The following is a 20,370-nucleotide window of genomic DNA, read 5'->3' as shown; positions in this document are numbered from 1 at the left end:
TGTGTCAGCTTCCTTCTTCGACACCCTTATAGGCAGCAAAAGAGAAAGAAAAGAGGAGAAATGTGATCTGATGCATCTTGCTCTTCTGAGCATTTTAAAAATATCTCACAGAGCTCTTTGTATGATATTCACTTTGCCCAAACTGCAAACGTGTTATGGAGCCATTGATAACCACTACTAACTACACACCAACAGCGAGGTGGTACAGAAGCCACCAAAAGCTGACCACCATATTCCAACAATCCATACTCGCCATCCACTGTACATTGCTTCCTTATACTTAAAAATCAAACACCATACTTATTTGGCAAGCGAAAGAGCTTCAGTTCTAGTTAAATAATGGAGATGTACAAGTGCTAACAGAAAAATGCAGGGCATAACTCGGGTTGACTGTTTCCAGCACCCACTTATTGGATTACATTGAAGAGTGGTAAAAGTTGTACCTCTACAACTGCTCTCTGAACAGCATCATTAACACATTTGGCACTCCTGTGACTTAGGCTGACAAGGTTGGCATCAACAAGAAAGTTCCACAATTGGAGTCTGACTAGCAAAGGAGAACTGATGTGGCTTTCACCGACTTCACTGTGGGCAACACAATTCTTCTTCTTGCTTGTATAAGCTTAAGTGGCACTTTCATCAGAGGAGCTATTTTTGCGCATGACATGACAGCCAGGTTTCAGAGAAATGGATCTTAAAACTGGCTTGTACAGGGGCATGTATTCTCTGACAAAAGTGTAAAATTATTGTAATGCACAACATCTAGTGTACCACTATCTGTTGGTTATGCAGACACATCCCAAGTAACTGTAGCCAAGAGTAGATAGTAAAGGATACCTCTTAATCAATGCTGGCAAGGTGGTGTCCCCAACAACTGGCGGTGCAGTCCACCATGCCCTCTTAAGTGAGCTGAAGAGGTTTGGTCCATCACCCCATGAGTGCCACCAAAAGCAAATATAGATCATACAAGGGGACTATATACATCATCATCCTTAATTCAGAAATAATAAGTTTCTGTTAAAGTACAAGATCACATACTACACAATAAAAAGATAAACATCGAAAACAATTGCACATAACATTGATATACACATCTAACCTCAATAAATACATACAATATTTATAAAAAAAACCTTTGCATATCTAAAAAGGCGTATTTAAAACATCTATATCAATCCTACAAACACTTTTTTTTAAACTTCAGATATTTGGAATTGAAAAACCAGGCACATATTTGGAATCGATAAACCATGCACATCGGGGAGAGTAGCAATTTTTAAAAAACGAGGCAGTAGCATCCAAAATCCAGACAATCCAGTTTTTGATCAAATGAGGAGAAATATGTTTCTTCCTGACCTACTGTATATAGGACAGAACAATACAAAGTAGTTTTCAGACTCGCCCATAACAGAGCAATAGGGCCACTTATTCAAGTGTCAAAATACCTCTTGGTAGTAAAATATAACAAGTGGTGGAGTTTTCAACCTGAAGTTGACAAAAAGCATTTGTGTGCATGTGTTACTTATCCTGCCAAAATAAGGTTCACTCCCTCACATTGTTTGAAATAAAAGATAATCAGGGCTCACAAATTGACCAGCCCCCTCAAAGTAGCGAGAAGATTTTATGAAAGGTGAGTACCATTTGCATGGTACTCAACTTTGCTGGCCAGTATGAGGATGTTTGAAACTTTTATTTTACAGTTACTGCCAACAAACTTTGTTGGCAGTAAATGTCAAGTTTCATTATACATGGCTAGCCTTTGGGTGGCAGCACTGCGCCAAATATGAAGTATGCTTATGGTAGCATGCACCATTTTACAGAAAACTGGTTAATATTTTGTCACCCATCACCATGGGGCAAGTGCATTTCTCCTAGGTTGAGTATGTCAACTAAGGAATTCTCCTGCAGGTCTAGTGGGATTTTTAAGAATATATGATGGTGTTTAGTGAGGGCATGAATAGCATCGCCAGACAAAGCGGCACAGAGCCAACTCATTAAACATGCCTTTAATATCAGTACACATGTCACATATGACCGAGTTGTCATTCCAAAGGAGAATTAAATCAAGGTCTATAAGACATTACTTAATATGCAGAAGAAACTTCCATATAGAACAATCTGCGCAATCAATTAAGTCTTGAAGGAAAGATCACCAAACAAAAGATGTTTTAAATGGGCTTCATAACAGACATGCAATGCAAACCTACTTCAAAAAAAGGAGAGGCAGTAGGAGTACTTTTCAGTAATAATTTCCTTATAAAACATTATTCCCCCAATTCAAGCAAGGATGAGGATATACCTGCATCTCTTGCATTTTTAGAGAACCTCACCAGAAAGCTGTCTGCTTATTATCAATTGCTGCCATAATATCCAATCTTGTTCACATTATGTTCCTAGAATGAGCACTAGAGAGAAAGTTAACCAACTTCAGTCTCTAACCGCATTAATGGCCACACATGTGGATCCAGAATGTGGAAGGAAACTCTGCAAATCCTGAAATTGTGTAAACATCTACTATAGGCTCTAGGCATTCATCACCATGGACATGTCTACATAGGTGAATAGAACTGGTCAACTAGTATCATGAAAGAAAGATTCTACTTGTGAATGAATCCAACCCTGGGTTATGTTTTTCAGCTCAATTTTACGAATTAACTTTTTGAAACTTTCCAAAGCATGAATTCAAGTGGTAGATTAGAACATCACTTTAAAATATGGTTGTCCATGCATTGTCTGAGAATAATTATTCCTTCAAGTGAAGGCTGCTTCCTCACCTGCTGTTTTTGCTGCAAATTCTGTTTCCTGTGCTGCACCTTCAGCCGTGGACTGCTTGCCACTTTAAGGAAGGAGAACTCTGCCCATTCAGGAAGTTGGAGTACAAATGTTGAGCAAGTCCGCCCTTGCAGCATTAATCCTGCTGCAAGTGAAGGGCGCTTCCTCACCTGCTGTTTTTGCTGGCTCCTGTCACTGTATGCCACAACCTTAAGAACTAAGTGACGGTTGGTAATGTTTGGAGTGTTGTTAACAAAAATAATAAAATTGTTTAAAAAAAAAAAAGCGACTGCCCCTGGATTCCCGAGGTAAGCAACCGCGCCAGTGACAAATGACCGCATTCAGACAATTCTATTCAAGCCTCTAAATTGCGTGAGTGGGAAAACTTTCTACCCTCATCTCATCCCCCCACCCGTCAGAAACACACGACTGATTAGATTGAGCCGTTATCTTTCACTGTTACCTGAAATAAGCTACATTCAAATTTCCTGCACATCCAATACATCACGCCTTTCCCAATAGAAACATAACTGGCGGACTGCAGGCAATCGGCTCCTGTTCTACAACTTACTTAGCCAAAAACATACCAACCAAATCCTGAGCACCAACCTGTGTTTGAGCAAGCAAGCAACTAGAACCAGACTACAAGAACCATCATTCAACTACCGATTTACGGAATTCGTACGCAAGACACAATTTGGACATAATTTGGACAACAGGGACTGCACACGCAGTGCCTTTGACCCGACAACTCCAAGCAATACTGCCCAACCATTGGAACTGTGACTCTACATCTGAATTCCAACCTTACTAGAAACTGCACATCGAGGACTGCGGGCCTTGCGCCTTTGACCCGACAACTTCAAGCAATACTGCCCAACCATTGGAACTGTGACGTTGCACTCAAATTCCACCCCTGCTATAAACTGCATACTGGGGACTGCGGGCTAAATGCTAACCTAACCCGACAACCTCAAACTGAAAAAAAGAAATTAAAAAAAACATTTGAAAAAGAACCTGCCATCCTCCTAACCAGCCGTTGACATCTAAAAAGACCTAGTCTACCGAGAACTCTCTTTCACCAATTCTGACCATGGTAGCTTCAACAGGACCGCTCAAGAGACATCGCACCATACTGCAACCCACTATAGAACCAGAAAAAACTCCCATCATCAACATTGTTGACAATACTTTTAATGCTCCGCATAAAATTCAATAAATCCCCATGAACTTACCACTTAATCAGACTCCCCTCCAAACAGAGCGGAAACAAGAAAATGTCAGTGGTAACCCAACTAAATCTTTGGAAACAAAAACAAACATCGCTTTAACCGACTCCCCCCCCAAAGAACATCAAGACGGCAACAGCAAGACTCATGCACTACCAACAAATAATGGAAACCTAGGATCTCAAGTTGAACAACAAGAATTTGAACTAGGAACACCCGAGTGTGGGAATCAACCACTCAGCCACGAATCAAACTTAACATCCTCGTACAAAAAAATCAAAACAGAGAGAACGAAAGAATACTGCGCATACACCTTCACCAAAACACCTCTATCCCACCGCTATGAACAAAAAACCAAAGGGAAAGAGAAACTGATACTCACACAACAGAAGATAAAAGCTATACATGCACACAAAATTTGGCATCAAAACTATGCCTTATCTCACTCTGGATCCTTCAAACACAAAAACATCAATACTTCACCCAGAATGCAAAGATTAACAAGACTATCTCTTGACATCAATGAAATTGAATCAATCATGACAAGCCAAGAAAAACGCGAGACGATTTTCGGAAATCTCCTACCAGCTAGACTAGAACTACACGATCCAGAAGGAACCCCCAGACCGAACGGCGAAAACCAACAAACCAAACCCCTCAGAAGTAGTGCCGCAATTGTAGCGAATAGTCCCGAAAATCACCACCTTCAAAGAAACAATGACACTCTCTTGAACCGGACACAATGAAACCAACTCCCCCACCCAACAGGAAGACACGAGATGCCAATGTGAACTAACAGCAGACCAGGTTGATAAGCCCATACCTACAACAATGGCTGAACTTCAGAGCACCCTGATCGCAGCTTCAAGTCAAGCATTGATTCCTTTCATTACACTCTATGAATTGCTAAAAGACACGATGCAAGACAAAGCAACTTTAATTGCATTAATTCATACAAAGCAAATATACACAGAGACATTCATCACAAAACTTCAAACATGCTTTGATCATGAGGCCGAAACCTCTGCCAAATGGCAACCAAGTTTATTCGACCTTGCAAGAACAGACCAAACAAAAAAAAAACTCACTACCACCTTACTCAAGTTACTTTCAACCAAACAACAAGAGAAAATTAAAAACCAGTCAATTCCCAACCAGCCCCACCATGACACCCATCAACTACACCAAGACCGCATCCCACTAAACCCACAACCAAGAGACCAACCACACGACTGCTGTGAAGATAAAATAAAACTGCATGACCTTCCCAAACAATTGGAAACAAGAATCCTGACATTGGAAAACAGGATAAGCAACGAAGCTAATAAAACGATCAAACCACCAGAAATCAAACTTGCACAAAATACCCAAGCTCAACCACTACTGACCTCACTGCCAGTTAATGAAGTTGAATCCTTTCCCATCTTCGTAACTTGTACAAAAAAGAATAGATGACCAAAAAAAGAAACCCGAGGCACAACTAAAAAAAAGAATGTAAACGGAAATAAAAAAGGATCACAAGCCTTTCTGAGAAACCTGACTTTTCCACCTAAAACATGCCACAACCAGAACCAGAAAGAAAACGAAAACACACAACAAAAACCAGACCCAAAGCAGAACCATACAAAAAGGACAATGAATCAGAAAACACTCAAAGAACAAGCAGCAGAAGACAAGTCCACTATGGATGCCCTAATAAATCTCACAATTTATGACAAATCCTTCGACATATCTAATGAAAGAGAAATCCCTCCACCGAAAGAAAGCTCATCCCTCTACATAATTGATGAATATAGCAAAGGACAGACTATACCAAGCGTAAGTGATATTCTATCCTGCGAAGAAATATCGGAAACTGAAGAAAAATGACGATACAACGATAAACAATTACACTCACCAAACAACGAACGAAAGTTGTACCGCAAAACCGGAATCCGCAAACCACCGGCGGCCCAAATTACTAAAACTTCGAGTATTTCTAGACGCTACATGCCAACAGAAAAACCTGATAGCTACGCTACGAAGAATAAAAGAATCAGATGATGGCCTCATAATGAACAGGGCAAACCTACTATGCCTGCTACACGTAACGCTAGAAACGCTCATCTCAGAAGACATAAAACTAGTCAAATTCCCGAACTGGGATACTACATTGCAAAAATAATTTCAACAAACTAGGATTTACTTGCAAATCAGCAAACAACTAGATCAACAATCACCACCAAAAATATGAAAAAAATACAAGTGACCAAGTTCAAGGCAGCAATCCGAAAAAAATACAACAAAAAAGAATAGGATGCCACTACAGAAGCTCTAGAAGCCCGGTTGATCACGACAGAGCCATTTATCGATCTTATTCACCCATTCGTGAGCCGACAAAGAAAACGATTACCCAATACACAGATGCGCCTATAACCAATATCCAAGAAAACCAAAAACAAGATCAATTTATGCTCTTGGAACACTAGAGGATTCTCCCACCTCTATAAAACGGGAAACCAAGACCTATCAAATTATGAAATCATATGCCTACAAGAAACCTGAATACTACACAAACCGACTTGCGACGGCTACCTGAACTGTATCAATCCAGCAATTATTGGGGCAAAAGGGAGACCCTAAACCGGCCTTATGACTCTCTGGAAAATAAAAGCAAATCTTCATCTAACCGAAACGCACAACCCTTATAACTGGATACAAATCACCATTCTAGAACATGGTGATAACCTCAAAATCAGTAGCAAACTCCACATTCCTAGACAACCTCACAACCAACATAGACAATCTCATAATCAAATACCCTACAATAAACCTGATCCTCTGTGGAGACATGAACACACATCTCTTTGAGGCGTCGGGAAAAAAATACACCAACGTTGAAAACAAACCAAAAAACAAAATCCTGGTCGAATCAAAGGAGATGGAACTTCGAAACCTAACACTACTGAACGGAAGAATCAAGGGAGACCAACCACCACAACACACATGGTCTAGAGGAGCCCTCACGGCATATCTTGATTACATAAACGCCTCTAGCCAGATCATCGAATCATCCAAGACCTTGTCCGTCATCCCGACGAATCACAGTGACCACTCCAAAGTAATCCTCACCTGGTCCTGTAATGACCAATTGTTACACAAAGAAAAGACCAACAACTTGGAAATAAACTCAGCATCGAATCGCCTAGGAATATCAAACTCCCAAGTACAGTCGATGAAAGAAACACTCCACCTTTCCTCTAAGCCAGCAAAAATCAATTACGAATGGCTCCTGATCCCCTACCAAATCAACCAGAGAGCTTCAAAAAAGATCACGCAAGAAAACACCCATTCATACTGCGAATTGATTGCCAGCAGAAAAAAATTACTACGCAAACAAATACGTGATGCTATCGGATTAGATCACAAAGCACCAAACCATCCGTGAACCTAAACAGAGACACCGTAACTGGATGAGGTCTACAAAATCCATCCTCCTCCAGAAGGATGCCGAAAACGTCCTCAAAATCCTCGGAAATGAAAATACAAGAGAGCTGTGGAAACTGCTGAACAAGAACGACTCAACTCAAGCGCGTATGTCATCTGAAGTATCTGAAAGAGACTGGATACAACACTTCACCAAACTCTACAGTGACCAAATACAGATGCAAGACACTAGCAACACGACAAAGGAGTGGTGGAGCTTACGGGACAGAGAAGAGATTCTTCATCATATTAAACACATCACCTCTTCGAGAGCACCGGCCCGGACGGGCTGAGTAACTATAACATCAAACAACAACTTATTCAAACTGATCTCTGAAGAGAAATACATCCCTCTAACCTGGAAAACTGCCCCCCTAATTCCAGTGTACAAACTAGGAGAAAAAAACCTTGCTACCAACTACAGACCATTGCCAATGCTTGACCCTTTAGGCAAGATATTTGCTTCCATACTTCTAAAAAGACTGAATGAATGGGCAAAACAACCCAACATATATGACCCTCATCAAACCGGATTTGTCAAGAATGCCGGAACAAACATAAACCTCACAATCCTGAACATCGTCAAACATGAAGCTAACAGAACCGGAACCCATGTCCATGCTGCATTCATCGGACCTACAGATGGCTTTCGATAGTGTTAATCGAAACGAACTCTGGAATAAATTAAGCTCCTGGGAATGCCCTCTAGAAAATCTAAACCCAAACAAGGCCCTCTACATTAACACGTCAGTCAAAGTGCGTTTAACATCATCTGGTATTGTCTCGGCGACCATTCCAACAGCCAGAGGACTCAAACAGGGTTGTTCCCTAGCAGCTACATTATTTAATTTCTATCTCTTTAACATCAAGACCTGTCAGATCAACATTGTAACATACCTTCCTAAAATCAAAGGAACACAGACACCATGCATACTCTATGCCGGCGACTGTTATTACTCGATAAGACTCTGATTGGCCTACAAAGAAGATTACAGGTGGTAGGAAAATACATTGAAGATAATGACATGCTAATCAACACCTCAAAACTTAAATAATGTCACTCACTTCAAAGAAAAACAACAAAGCAAAAACCTACCACCCAACTTTAGATGAAAAACGCCTTGAAACAGTTCAAACGACAAAATATCTTGGAATCCTCTTAAATCAATCTGAAACTGAAGTCCATTGGATGGAGCATCTAAAAGGTAAGAGTCATTCAGTCGCACGTCAAGGCCTAATCATTCATAAGAAATACACACACTTCTCTCTAAACCCGATTCTAACTTTCTACAAACAAAAAGTGGCACCCATACTCACATATGGAAGTGAGAGTCTACTGAACTTCCTTTGAAAAATATGGGCAATCTTAGAAGGTATCTTTTGGAGAAAAATACTATCCCTCCCTAAATCATACCCAATAACCAGAATCTGCACAGAACTTGCTATTCAGACACTAGACTATCTAAACGCATGGAAGCACATCTCTCTCTCTCTAGAAAGACCATAATAGATGATGGACATCCCGGCAATCAGAATTCTCAGAAACTCTCCTTAGGAATCCATGACACCCACCCTAACAAAATGGAAAAAATTCTGCCAGCAAATACTTAAAATCCATGTGATAAGTACTGAAATGCTGATAAACAGACCGATGAAAGCAAAGAAACTGCTCCGAGAACTAGACTGGATCCATACGAGCAAAAAGAAAAACAAGTACAAACTATCACTCTACAGGCACTATCAGACAAGAGCCCTCAATGAACGCCCCAAATACTTAACAATATTCCCCTGCAAACGAACCAGAGACATTCCTCAGCTTCAACATTTTGCCAACTAGAGAATATCTAGCACAAACCGGACAAATCCCAAAGGAAGAAAGATTCTGTAGATTCTGCGAGCAGATCACTGCGAATGAATCACTCTACCACCTCTACATCAACTGTCCATCCCTGCTTGAAACAAGGAAATCTTTCAGTCAGATGCTCCCCCCTTAACTAATTCACCATGACCCCACAGAGAAATGCGAACAGATTATTTCCCCCTCATTTTCAGGACAATGCAGTACTGGGAGAATATGATGAAACTAGACATTGACACTCTACAGACATCCTAAATCCCAGACCTTCAATGAATTTTCGTTCTTTTTTATTTTCTTTTCTTTTATCTATTAAATGCAAACAGTAAATACAGGAAAGATCAGTTGAAAGGTTAAAAGTTTGTGTACAAACTATAAAACATGAAATTAAAAAAAAATGATTCCTTCACTATCCATGGATAATCTCAAGACAAACATGCCTGGACATATTTCTGTTCTGCAGGATGTTACATATTCTGTCGTAAGAAGATCACAGGAAGCAATGGCTGCTCTTCTTAATCATGGGACTTTAACTTCCCAACATTCCTCATTTGATCTTAGGCATTTTAATGACTCCAAATTCATGGTCACGCTATAGTTTCTATTGAAAAGATTCTGCTCACGTTAAGCTTTGGTCAAAGGGAAATGTAATCTTAATTTTGAAACATAACTGTCCGGATCCATAACATCTGTAATAGATTAAGGGTGCCAAACATTTCAACAACCTTACCTTTTCTTGAACCAATAAAACAGCATAGTTTCTCAAGACAACATGCTTAGTCTAGCTCTGGCAGCACTATGGGATACAACAATGTTGCAAACGTTTCTACACATTTTGTATGGGAATAGTAAACGATTTGCTACAAAAATTAGAATTTTGGGTACCTAACTGCTTTTAGGCTTTCTATAACATTTTCATACACATGTGAGGTGCAGGTGTTATTTTCCACTCATAACAAAATGTAGTCAATATTTATTTTGACAAACTAAAACGTTTTATATTTTGAGTGTTCTTCCATTAGAAGCAGACATAGTAACAAATGGATTACCTTTTCACGGTTAAGAAGATTGGCTTCCTCAAGCTTGTGTTTCAGTGACTCTGTCTCTCTTTGTACTTGAACCAGTTGGTGTTGGGTTTCCATCAGCTCCAACTTTAACTTCTGAATCTGCTCTCTCCCTTCCCGTAACGGTTGACTGGCATCTAGGGCATCCTGGTGCTGATCTTTAATACACTGCTCATGGTCTTTAATAATCTACAAGCAGTGATAAAGTGTGGTTTTCAGCTTCAAAAGACAATACAGTTCACTTGGGCAGAAATTCATTTTAGGGACATTTCTTGAAATGTTGCTGACAATCTGGAAATAGTAGCCACAAATAAATGCTTAATAAAGGGGGTGCATTATGATAAGTAGCTGTGTGCATTGTCAGCAGAGAAACATGACAGACAGAAAACACTGGATCTTGTTTCTGCCAGGTTTTTAAGCAACATTGAGCGAGCCCCCTTTGGCAGGCCCCCACAACAGACAAGGTACTGTCCCAGCCACACAAATGCAACAATTTCTAACAACTCACTGAAGTAAACAAATACCTAGCAGGCAATAGCAAGGTTTTGAGTACTCCAGCTAAACCATGTTGCCATTCGTACAGCATTCATGCTAGAAGAAGTACCACCTACCAGGTGGGAAGTCGTCGTTTTGCCCAATGTGGTGTTGCCCTTTGTACAATTTGCTGACTTCCTTGTTTTTTTACTCCCTTTTTCCTCCCTGCCAGGCTTAATTCATAGCCTCTATGGGAGAGGTGTTGTGTACTTCTGTGCTCAGCCTTAAGAGGGGTGAATAGATAGTAGTACCTCAATGGTTTCCCAGAGAATCTGAGGGGTATTCATCCACTCCTGTCAGTCATGTGGCTAAGGCTGGGGGCAGCTTTTCTTTGTGCAAAATGGCCTCCACCATGGGAAACCATTTGGTCTAGCTGGGGTAATTTCTTTTTCTCCAGACAGTTAAAATGGAGGTAGTCTTTGTGCTTCTCAAAGCCCAGAGGAGTCAAGGGACTTGTTTGTGCACGTAGAGTGGGCGATGCAGTATTTCCATCTCCCTGTGTCACAGGCTTTAGCAGTCTGAACCAGATTCTTTCTTTTTTTAAACTTTTTTTATTAAAGTACTTGGTTTAAAACATTACATAAGCATTGCACAATCACATGAAGACTAACAGCATCACTTGGACCGCATTTGTAACCAAGTGGCATGGCAAGAAGCAAAGGAAAAACGTACATGAAAGGATAGCACAGTTACATTCCAACCTCAATCTATGCGGGAATGTCCTGCGTGTGTGCAAGAAAGATCTTTATGGGTTACAATATGTCCCTCGGGCAGGACCCCACTGGTTGTATAGAGGCCCATTGTTCTTCAGTATCACTGGCCCATGCTATATGATAGGTTATTTATAACGCGCTTAATACCCAGAGGTTTCTAAGCGCGGACTTGGGGATCAAACCTGTGGTGCTCCATGTCGTCTTGCTTCCAAGGCAAGCACGTTGCCCCCGATTTATCCTCCGGATCACAGGACCACAGCTCGCAACCACAGATCCGTAGTCAGTATTGTCACACTCACCTGCGTCTCTGCAGGAGCGATGGACGAGCCTCCCTTGACCCCGAGTCTTCACTTCCCCTGTTTCACCCGGAGGAATACCCGTCAAATACAAGGTGTACACTCAGACCTGAATTCACCCGATTCTCCTGGGCCCTTCCCCTCTGATTCTCCTGGGCCCTTCCCCTCTCTTTACTGTGTGCAGTGTCCCCCTATGGGCTTACCTTGATCTTAAGTGGGGTGTGCACTCCATCCTGCATTCGCAGTGGTGCGATTCACTCATTTGATTATTGCCAATGTATGTAGGCTGAGTTCAGATGCCAAGTGCTGTTTTATGCCTTCACAGCGAGGCCGAGTTTTGAAGGCGCCAGTTTCCTCATTGGCTAGAAAGTCCTTCCCACAAGTGAACGTTGCGCGGAGAATGTTGAGTGTCCAAATTGTCCGTATTGTCTTTGTTTGCTGGTATTTTTGTGGGTGAGTAGCGCTGCGTGTAGAAGCTAGCTGCTGGTAGGTTTGCGCAGCGCCTTCAATTCGAGCGCACCTGGTAATGTCTCTCCCTTTCCCTTGCAGGAGAATTTATGTGGTATTAGCGCCTGGAGTCCGGGTTTAGTGCTACGGGAGACTTGGTGGTTGGGTAAGTATACACAGAGGCTTTTGGTAAGTATGCACCGCAAGCGCATTGAAATAAATGTCTGCGTTATTGGGGCGAGCGCAATGAACGTCTCTTCTTTCTTTTGCAGGGGTTTGTGCGCTCCTACAACTGACCTGGATTGCAGCATCGCTGGATGATTCGGTGAGTATGTACAGCGTTACTGATGAGAGCATGTTAACACAGTTCTTCTTTGTTCTTACAGGTGCGGGTGTAGAAGTCCCCACTTGACTGGAGATAGCTGCGGCATGGAGTAAGAACGGCGGTTCTTCCGGAGCAAGTAAGCTGAAGCAGAATGATCCGGAGCGGGTAAGCAGAAGCAGGATGATCCAGAGCAGGTAAGCAGAAGTGGGATGATCCGGAGCAGGTAAGCAGAAGCAGGATGATCCGGAGCAGGTAAGCAGAAGCAGGATGATCCGGAGCACGGCAAGTGTGTTGCTGATACAGCTCACAGTAAGCAACACAAAGCACTGGAAGCATCTTGGGTGTGGCTTATATAGCCAGCCACACCCAAACACTAGAGAGCTCATGAATCATCATGAACTTCCTGTTTGGCAACAGGAAGTGGTAACCAGGAAGTTACTACAAACACTAGGAAGGAATTAAAGGAGGGTTTTGCTATGGGTTCTTTGTGTGCCTATGCCAGGCCAGCTCACCTGCCAAAGGCCCAGTCTCTTTACAGCTCCTGGCCATGACTTCATCGCCTGTCCCAGAAGTGGAACCTCCTTCACATTAACGAACCAGCGATTCCGACTGCTAGAATTGGTTCTTTTAATCTGGCAAGTGCCCTGGTTCCATCTCTCCATCAGGAAAGTGCACCAGGGTCTGTGCTGCAACTCAAAGCTTCTCTCTAGTAAAGTCTTGAGGAACAAAAGTAAATAATCTTTCATCATTGGGGTCTTTTGATGCCTCCCTCATTGTCAGATTCCTGCTCCTGAGCCCATGGACATTGCAGAAACAGAGCATATAAGGTGAGCAATAACAGCGACTAGAGAAACCTGCACCTTATGTAGTGCACTGCAGGCTCAGACCTTTGGCTGAATTAGTGGGAAAGCTTGCATAAGCCACCATTCTAGCGGTCTGCTAGTGGCTGAAGTCTCTGAAGGACTTGGGTCTTAGAACATACCCCGGTATTGCACACCGCAACTGCACTGGGAATTAGGAAACAAACTTACTTCCATTCGGTGCTGCTGTCAGGCTGCTTTTCCACATGGATCCTTATCTGCTTAAGGAGAGTTTCCTCTTGAGGTTCAATAGTTGATCATTCTTCAGCTCTAACCAGAACATTGGGACATTAACTGCCGCATTTTCCACCACAAAAAGTCTTAACCTTTGCTTTTTTGCCCCTTGTTCGCAATTAAATTAAGTGTTCCCTCCCTTTCTGAAAAGTTAGTAAAAGCTTTACCTACCTGTTAAAAGCTCCCTCCTATCTGTTGAGAAAGATTTCACAGAAAAGCAGTGCTTACCCCTTACATTGAGAACATTTGTTCCATTTGAGTTCAAGATATTGAGGTTATTCAAGAATTCAGGAAAGTAAATTAAGAAATTCTCCCTCTTGACACCTACATTAGATGTTTAGTTAAAAAGAAAGCATTACCCAGGTTTGAGTGGTATTATCAGCAGTGCACCCTGGCCAAACAGGTCTTGTGGAAATGCAATGATTTCAGGTTAGCCTTAAGGGTCCCTATTTTGTTTCATGTACTCACTCCATCTTGCAAAAATCTCCTATTTGGAGCTGCAGGGAATTGCTTTACAAGAGTGCTGAGTTTGCAGTTGCAAAGAAATGGGCTCATTGTTATTACAGCTTTAGCTTGCACAAGCACGATCAAAATGTTGTTGTCTGTTCCGTTTGTACCAGGAAAGTGTTACCCTAAACAAACTGCAAGAAAATGCAGCTGCGCAAGTAACTCTCGGTTATAAAAACAAAAAATAACGTTGGTAGGAATGTTTTCCTTTCAGTATGAACTGTCTGTTGTCTTACAAGGTCAGAAAGTTAGCTCGTACAGACCATGAAATCACTCACAAATATATGTATGTATCTTTCACAGAAAACCCTATACGTAGCATGGAGCTGTAAAATGTCTCATCTATGACATCAAACTCGCAGCAGAACTCATGTAAACTGGAGTGCATAAAGGGATGTCATTTTCCTTCTGTAAATTACTCACTTCTGCACAGCTATTGCTGGGTGGAACCCAAGTCCGTTTGAAGCTAATACACTTTTATTATTTATACTCATATCCGTGTCTGTTGGTCTCTTATTTTTTTTGCAGTTTAGTTACCAGATTTTGATTTTATAATTGGCGCCCAACATGGGGCCTCTTGAGGATGATCCATCGTATTTTCGAGGACACAACTGTGTTGGGACCAATGAGTATAGGTGATCCCTGCCAAATCTGAGACAAAGTTTCTTGCAGCTGCTACTAGTGATCCACATCTGTCTATCTGCCCAGCGAACATTTCGACGAGGGTTCCGGACCATAGCTGTGCGACTACGTGTTGCCTTTTTGAAGAGAAATACCATTTTGTGTAAAATGCCTGGGTTCAGTAAAATGTACACTTGTTGGGCAATGTTGTGGTGTTGCAGAAAAAAATAACACTGGGTTAGAATATGGACAGCCTGCTCCACCTGAAGGTTCTACCTCATATGAAATGTACATAAAATACTGTTTAGGAGCAATTGTTTTTAGTAGTATTTGGCATCGCCAGACCAGACATGTAGTGCATCTGCAATGGCCGGATTATGGGTCGTTTGAACTAGAAAGGAGTCCGCTTTATTGCAGAAAAAGGCTAGCCTGGCTGCTTTTGATGCGGTCAGGTATTGGCACAAAGAAGCAACCCAGCACATCAAATGTATACAGAAGCAAATTTGCAAACATATGATAATACAGTTAGACATATGCAAAATATACCCATCCGAAGAGCTGCACACAGCCAATAAATTAATGGATGCACTATTGAGTGAAAGATGAGAACATCTGATTGCTCCATCTCCCTATCTGACAGCAGTGTCTCAACCAGTACTGCATGTACCAGGCACCGACTCTTGGCCTGCTGCACCTCCCAGACCAAAGCTCCTTAAAGCTATACAACCTAGCTCCCCTACCACTTCCAAATCTGATACCCCCTCTATTGCAATATTCATGTCCACTTAGTGATCAGAGACCTGGGCTTCGTAGCGCACTGACAGAGAATAAACAAGCAATGTTAGAAGTAACAACAGAAGAATATATACTGGAAGGGACTGAATTAGCTGTCTTACATATGTTTACGAACTACCGTAACCCTGAACGAAAATATTTTTTAGAACACCTGGGAAAACACTTGCCCAAGAACGCTGCAAACTCACCGATAGCACAGTACCCAGAGAATTGCAACATTTAAATTATTCAGCATGCGTCATCAATACACTAAGACACACATCAGCACTTATCTAGCTGTTCTCACATAAAGAGATAGTAAAGCTATATGCTTTAGGAATATCATGTCCTTTAAGAAAAAACGCATTCAATAAGAAAAGCACTGTCCCCAAACACGGTGAAGATAGTGCAGAGAAATGTATCATTTTTGAAGATGCTCTCAGATAGATTTCTAAATCATCCCTTTCCTCTATGGAGATCCATGACACATTTAAGCAATGCTCCCCATCCAATCAGAAACAGGTAATAGAAACAGTTAATACAAATAATGGCTGAATGCCTTTCAGGAAGAATACATTAAAAGGAAATTGTGTTGTACAGCAGATGTTATGAAAATATATAAGTGCAAAGGTGGCGTGGCCAAGATGGAGGGCTGAGCAGTAGTGGAACTGTGGCGCTCTGTCCCGACCCGCCGGAGAAACAGCTAATTTCTCACCAAACACGTTAAAATTGCTGTAAAAGATAGTAAGAAAGGAGGAGAAAGCCGCTGGGAACGAGGGGAAAGTGCAGCAGTCCAGTGAGTGCATGAAAACAAAGACGTTCTGTAGTCCGAGAGCCACGGCCACTAACTGGGAAAAATGGCGGGCGGACCCAGTCGACAACAGAGGAGGCAGGCAAACTGGGAGACCTGGCGAGCAGAGGTGACAAATCGCCTGGGCCCGACCAGAGAGGCGTGTCGGGGATAAGAAAAGGAGGACTGCATCCCAGGGGTGCCAGTGAGGGAGCGGAGAACCCCAGCAGATCGGGCTTTGTCTGCGGCATTCGCCGCTGGTCCTGGCAGCGCCTCCAGAGCGAACAGCGGAGGAGGAGGGTGCAGCCAGGAGCAACGGTTGTGGAGAGCTGTGCCCAGAGTGAGTGCCTTCAGGGAAGCGTCGTTGGAGAGGCGAAAGGGGAGCCGGACTGGAGCGGGGCCCAGTGGGAGCCGACGAAGGAAGGAAAGAAGCAGGGAAATGTGGGCATACTCCACAGGGAAGGTGGCAAAACGCAGGAGAGGACGGGGAGAGCCCGGAAGGCCAGAAGACAGTGAGGCAGAGAGCAGGCTGAGTGTGGGCGCTCCCAGGCAGCAGGTGAGGAGGAGCTGGGACCGCAGAGAGGGATCTCTGCTGGAGGGACGGGAGTGTCTGGGAGCCCCGACCACCTGGACTACAACCAAGTGGAAACAAGGGGAGGAGACGGCAAAGATGAAAGGCGCCCACCGGGGGACCCGAAGAGACTAGCACACGTGGAGAGAAAGCAAACGCCCGGAGGGGAACCTCGTAAGGAGGTGACGCAAACATTTTCAGAGGGATCCCTGGGGGATACAGAAGAGAACCAGATGTGCTGGAGGAGGGGGAGCTGGGATACGGCCATAGGTGATCAATGCAGTAGGCACTGCACGGCCAGCTGGTACTAAATAAGTGCTTAGTCAAACCCTGGAAGGCTGTGAGGCCGAGGAGAAGGGCCTTAAATCCACATTAGACAATAGCAGGGCCCTGCGCATTGAGTGTGGCGGGAAAGTGAACACCCAGGAGGTGACAATACTGCAGGGGAGGAGAGTGCTTAATTTCATTTGATTGTTCCCCAGGTATCTGGAAAAGGACTAACACGTCAGTACAGACCCACCAGAGGCACAGTAGTTTCCGGGGGATGAAAAGGAACCCCACGGAGGGTTCAAGGATGACTCAGCAGTGGGGGAAATATAGGAAGATCTAGCATGAAGCAACCCCTACAGAGAGCTAAGGGGCTGATTGCGAGAGACCGGGCAAAGCAGCACAAAGAAGTGCAGAGAAGGAAAAAGACTGGAACCCAACCCAGTGGAGCAACGGGGAGCAGGAGCTCACGGGAATGGAGTAAAGAAAGCTGATGGGCCCTATGAAGAAGACTAGACAGCCAGGAGAGCGGGAAAAGGAAGGGTATTACAAGGGGCACATTCAGAAAAAGCTCCCCTTCGGCAGTGCGACAGTTAGAACAGATGGGGACATGGCACTGACTAAAGAAGCTCTTCTATCAGAGCTTGCCCAGTTCCAGGGGGAGCTCACAGAGACTGTCAAGGTAGAAGGAGCAAGTATTAGGGAGGAACTGTCCCAGGCCATTGCAAATAACAGGAAGGACATAGACTCACTGGGGGAAAGGGTGATGGAAATGGAAAAGCATCTAACAGAATTAGACGCAAAAGGGCAAGAATGGCCACAACAGTTTCGGGACACAGAAGAAAGACTGAAAGCCCTAGAGGAAAAATGTGAGAACTTATAAAATAGGTCCCGACGGGATAACGTTTGTATCAAAGCCCAGGGAGGGAATCGAGGGGTCAGACTTGGAAGCCTGTTTGAAAGCCTAGTGGAGGTGGATCATGCTCGTACCATTGGGATTGACAGAGCGCATAGAGCAACTATAAAGACAAAGCGCAATTGGTAGGAGCTGCGAGAAAGAAAGGGAAGATCCGAGTCCGGGACTGCAATTGCAGGATGACCTGTCCCAAACTACTCTGGCCAGGAGGCGAAAATTCAAACCACTTACAGAGGAACTAAATAAGAAGAAAATAAGGTACAGGTGGCTATATCCGACGAGGTTGCAATTCCGCATTGAAAATGAGGAGAAAACTGTCTCTCGGGTAGAAGATGGGCTAAGTGTGCTGGGGATGACACTAGAAGAGACGAGTGGGGACAAGTCGAGTGGCCAGCCAGGGAAAAAGTATGGGAAAGTAGGCCTGGGGGTCCGAGGATGGAGCACGAAAAGCACTAAGACGACGTGAAAAGGTTAATTGGATCCACTACAGAACAAATGGGCTAGAATATAGCACTGTGAGAGTTATATTAGGGGGAAAGCGGGGAGGGGGGGCAAAACAGACCACAGCTCATTGGTGGGGACCACGTCAAGAACCTAGATGATGGAGCTAGGGACAGCTATAAGTAGGGGGGTAGGGGACCAGTTCGGGAAGAGTGCAAAGCTGCAGGAAGAACACTTAGGAACTCAAAGGGGACGAGTGGTGCCGAGGCAACAATGGGAACTTCTGTACATGGTGGGATAAATACGCTAATTTCGAGGAATGTAAGGGGACTGAACAGCCCAGGCAAGAGGGTCACAATATTGAGGGAACTGGGTAAGGAAGAGCCAGCTATAGTCTGTCTGCAGGAGATGCACTTGTCCAAAGGGGAGGAGACGCGTCTTAGGAGTAGGAATTACCCAATGCAGTATAATGGAACGGCAGCAACTAAAAGGGCAGGGGCAGCGATACTGCTGCATAGAACTGTACGAATGGAGCGGGTCATGGTAAAACGGGATGGGGAGGGAAGGTATGTGCTGATCAAGGGGGTAATGAGGGACCAGATGTACACGCTGGCATCAGTATATGCCCCCAGCCAGGGTCAGGAAGGCTTTCTCGTTAGGTTTCTGCAATAACTAAGCAAATTTGGAGAGGGAGAATTAATTATCTCGGGGGACTTTAATTTAGCAGCTGACCCGTGTGGGATAGGTCTGGGTGTATGAGAGGCCACGCAATGGGAGCAATGTCAGAATATCTGATGAAAAGATTCCAGGAGGAGGGGGTAAATCATATATGGAGGATATTTCACCCACAAGAGAGGGGCTACTCCTTCTACTCACAAGTCATATTCTCGGATAGATTATAGAATGGCGACGACGGGTGTAGTCCAAACAACACAAAGGACATAGATCATCAGTCTGACAAGATCAGACCATGCAATGATTTTGGTAGAATGGGAGGAGAGAAATATGAGGCGAGGTGGAGGTTGGAGGAATACATTCTTAGAGGCCATGCGGTAAGGCAACAAACGGAGAACGAGATACGGCTATTCAGGGAGGAGGTGGGCGGGGAAGGGGAGAACCTGGGGGAAAGATGGGATAGATTCAAGCTGCACATTAAGGGTCACTTTAAAAGGGCCATGTAGGAGAAACGTGAGGAAAGGTGGGAAGCGGAGAGGAAACTGGAGGGGGAAATAAGGGAGTTGTAAAATATGCATAAGGAGAGGGGAACGAACAAGGTTGCCAGGAAGTTAGCCCATGTGAGAGGTCAGCTTAGACAAATAACCAACAGGGCGGTGGAGAACACCCTGCTGAGAAGTAGACAGAGGATTTATGAACAAGGCAATAAGGGGAGGCGACTCTGGCGTGGCAGATAAGGGCTAAGGAACAGAAGGCGTAAATAGAGGTGCTGGAGGATAAGGGGGGAGGCAAGTCGGGGCAGAGGGCAAAGAGGAAGGTGGTGAGGGAGTTATACGCTGACTTATATGGGGAAGAGTCTCCGGGGGAGGAGGAGCAAAGGAAGTACTTAGAGAGCTGGGAAGGACTGCGCTTCACACGGGAGCAGATATACAGAATGGAAGAACCCATAGCGTATGAGGAAATGTTGAAAGCGATAACCCAACTGAAGGATAACAAGAGTCCCAGGGAGGATAG

The 20,370-nt window shown here is 43.7% G+C and overlaps 1 protein-coding gene across 4 annotated transcripts in view; it reads right to left on the bottom strand.

Moving 5' to 3' along the window:
• Positions 1 to 20,370, bottom strand: part of CCDC18 (coiled-coil domain containing 18) — a 2,185,916-nt gene that overhangs the window by 306,499 nt on the left and 1,859,047 nt on the right. For all 4 annotated transcript variants that reach the window (XM_069641832.1, XM_069641829.1, XM_069641831.1 and 1 more), the window contains one exon: positions 10,371 to 10,574. In XM_069641832.1, the coding sequence (XP_069497933.1) occupies positions 10,371 to 10,574 (204 nt within the window). The remainder of the gene's footprint in view (positions 1 to 10,370; positions 10,575 to 20,370) is intronic.

This window comes from Ambystoma mexicanum, chromosome 1q, assembly GCF_040938575.1.
Source record: "Ambystoma mexicanum isolate Mex_15411 chromosome 1q, UKY_AmexF1_1, whole genome shotgun sequence".
Lineage (NCBI taxonomy): Eukaryota > Metazoa > Chordata > Amphibia > Caudata > Ambystomatidae > Ambystoma > Ambystoma mexicanum.
This window is presented reverse-complemented; position numbering and strand designations above follow the sequence as displayed.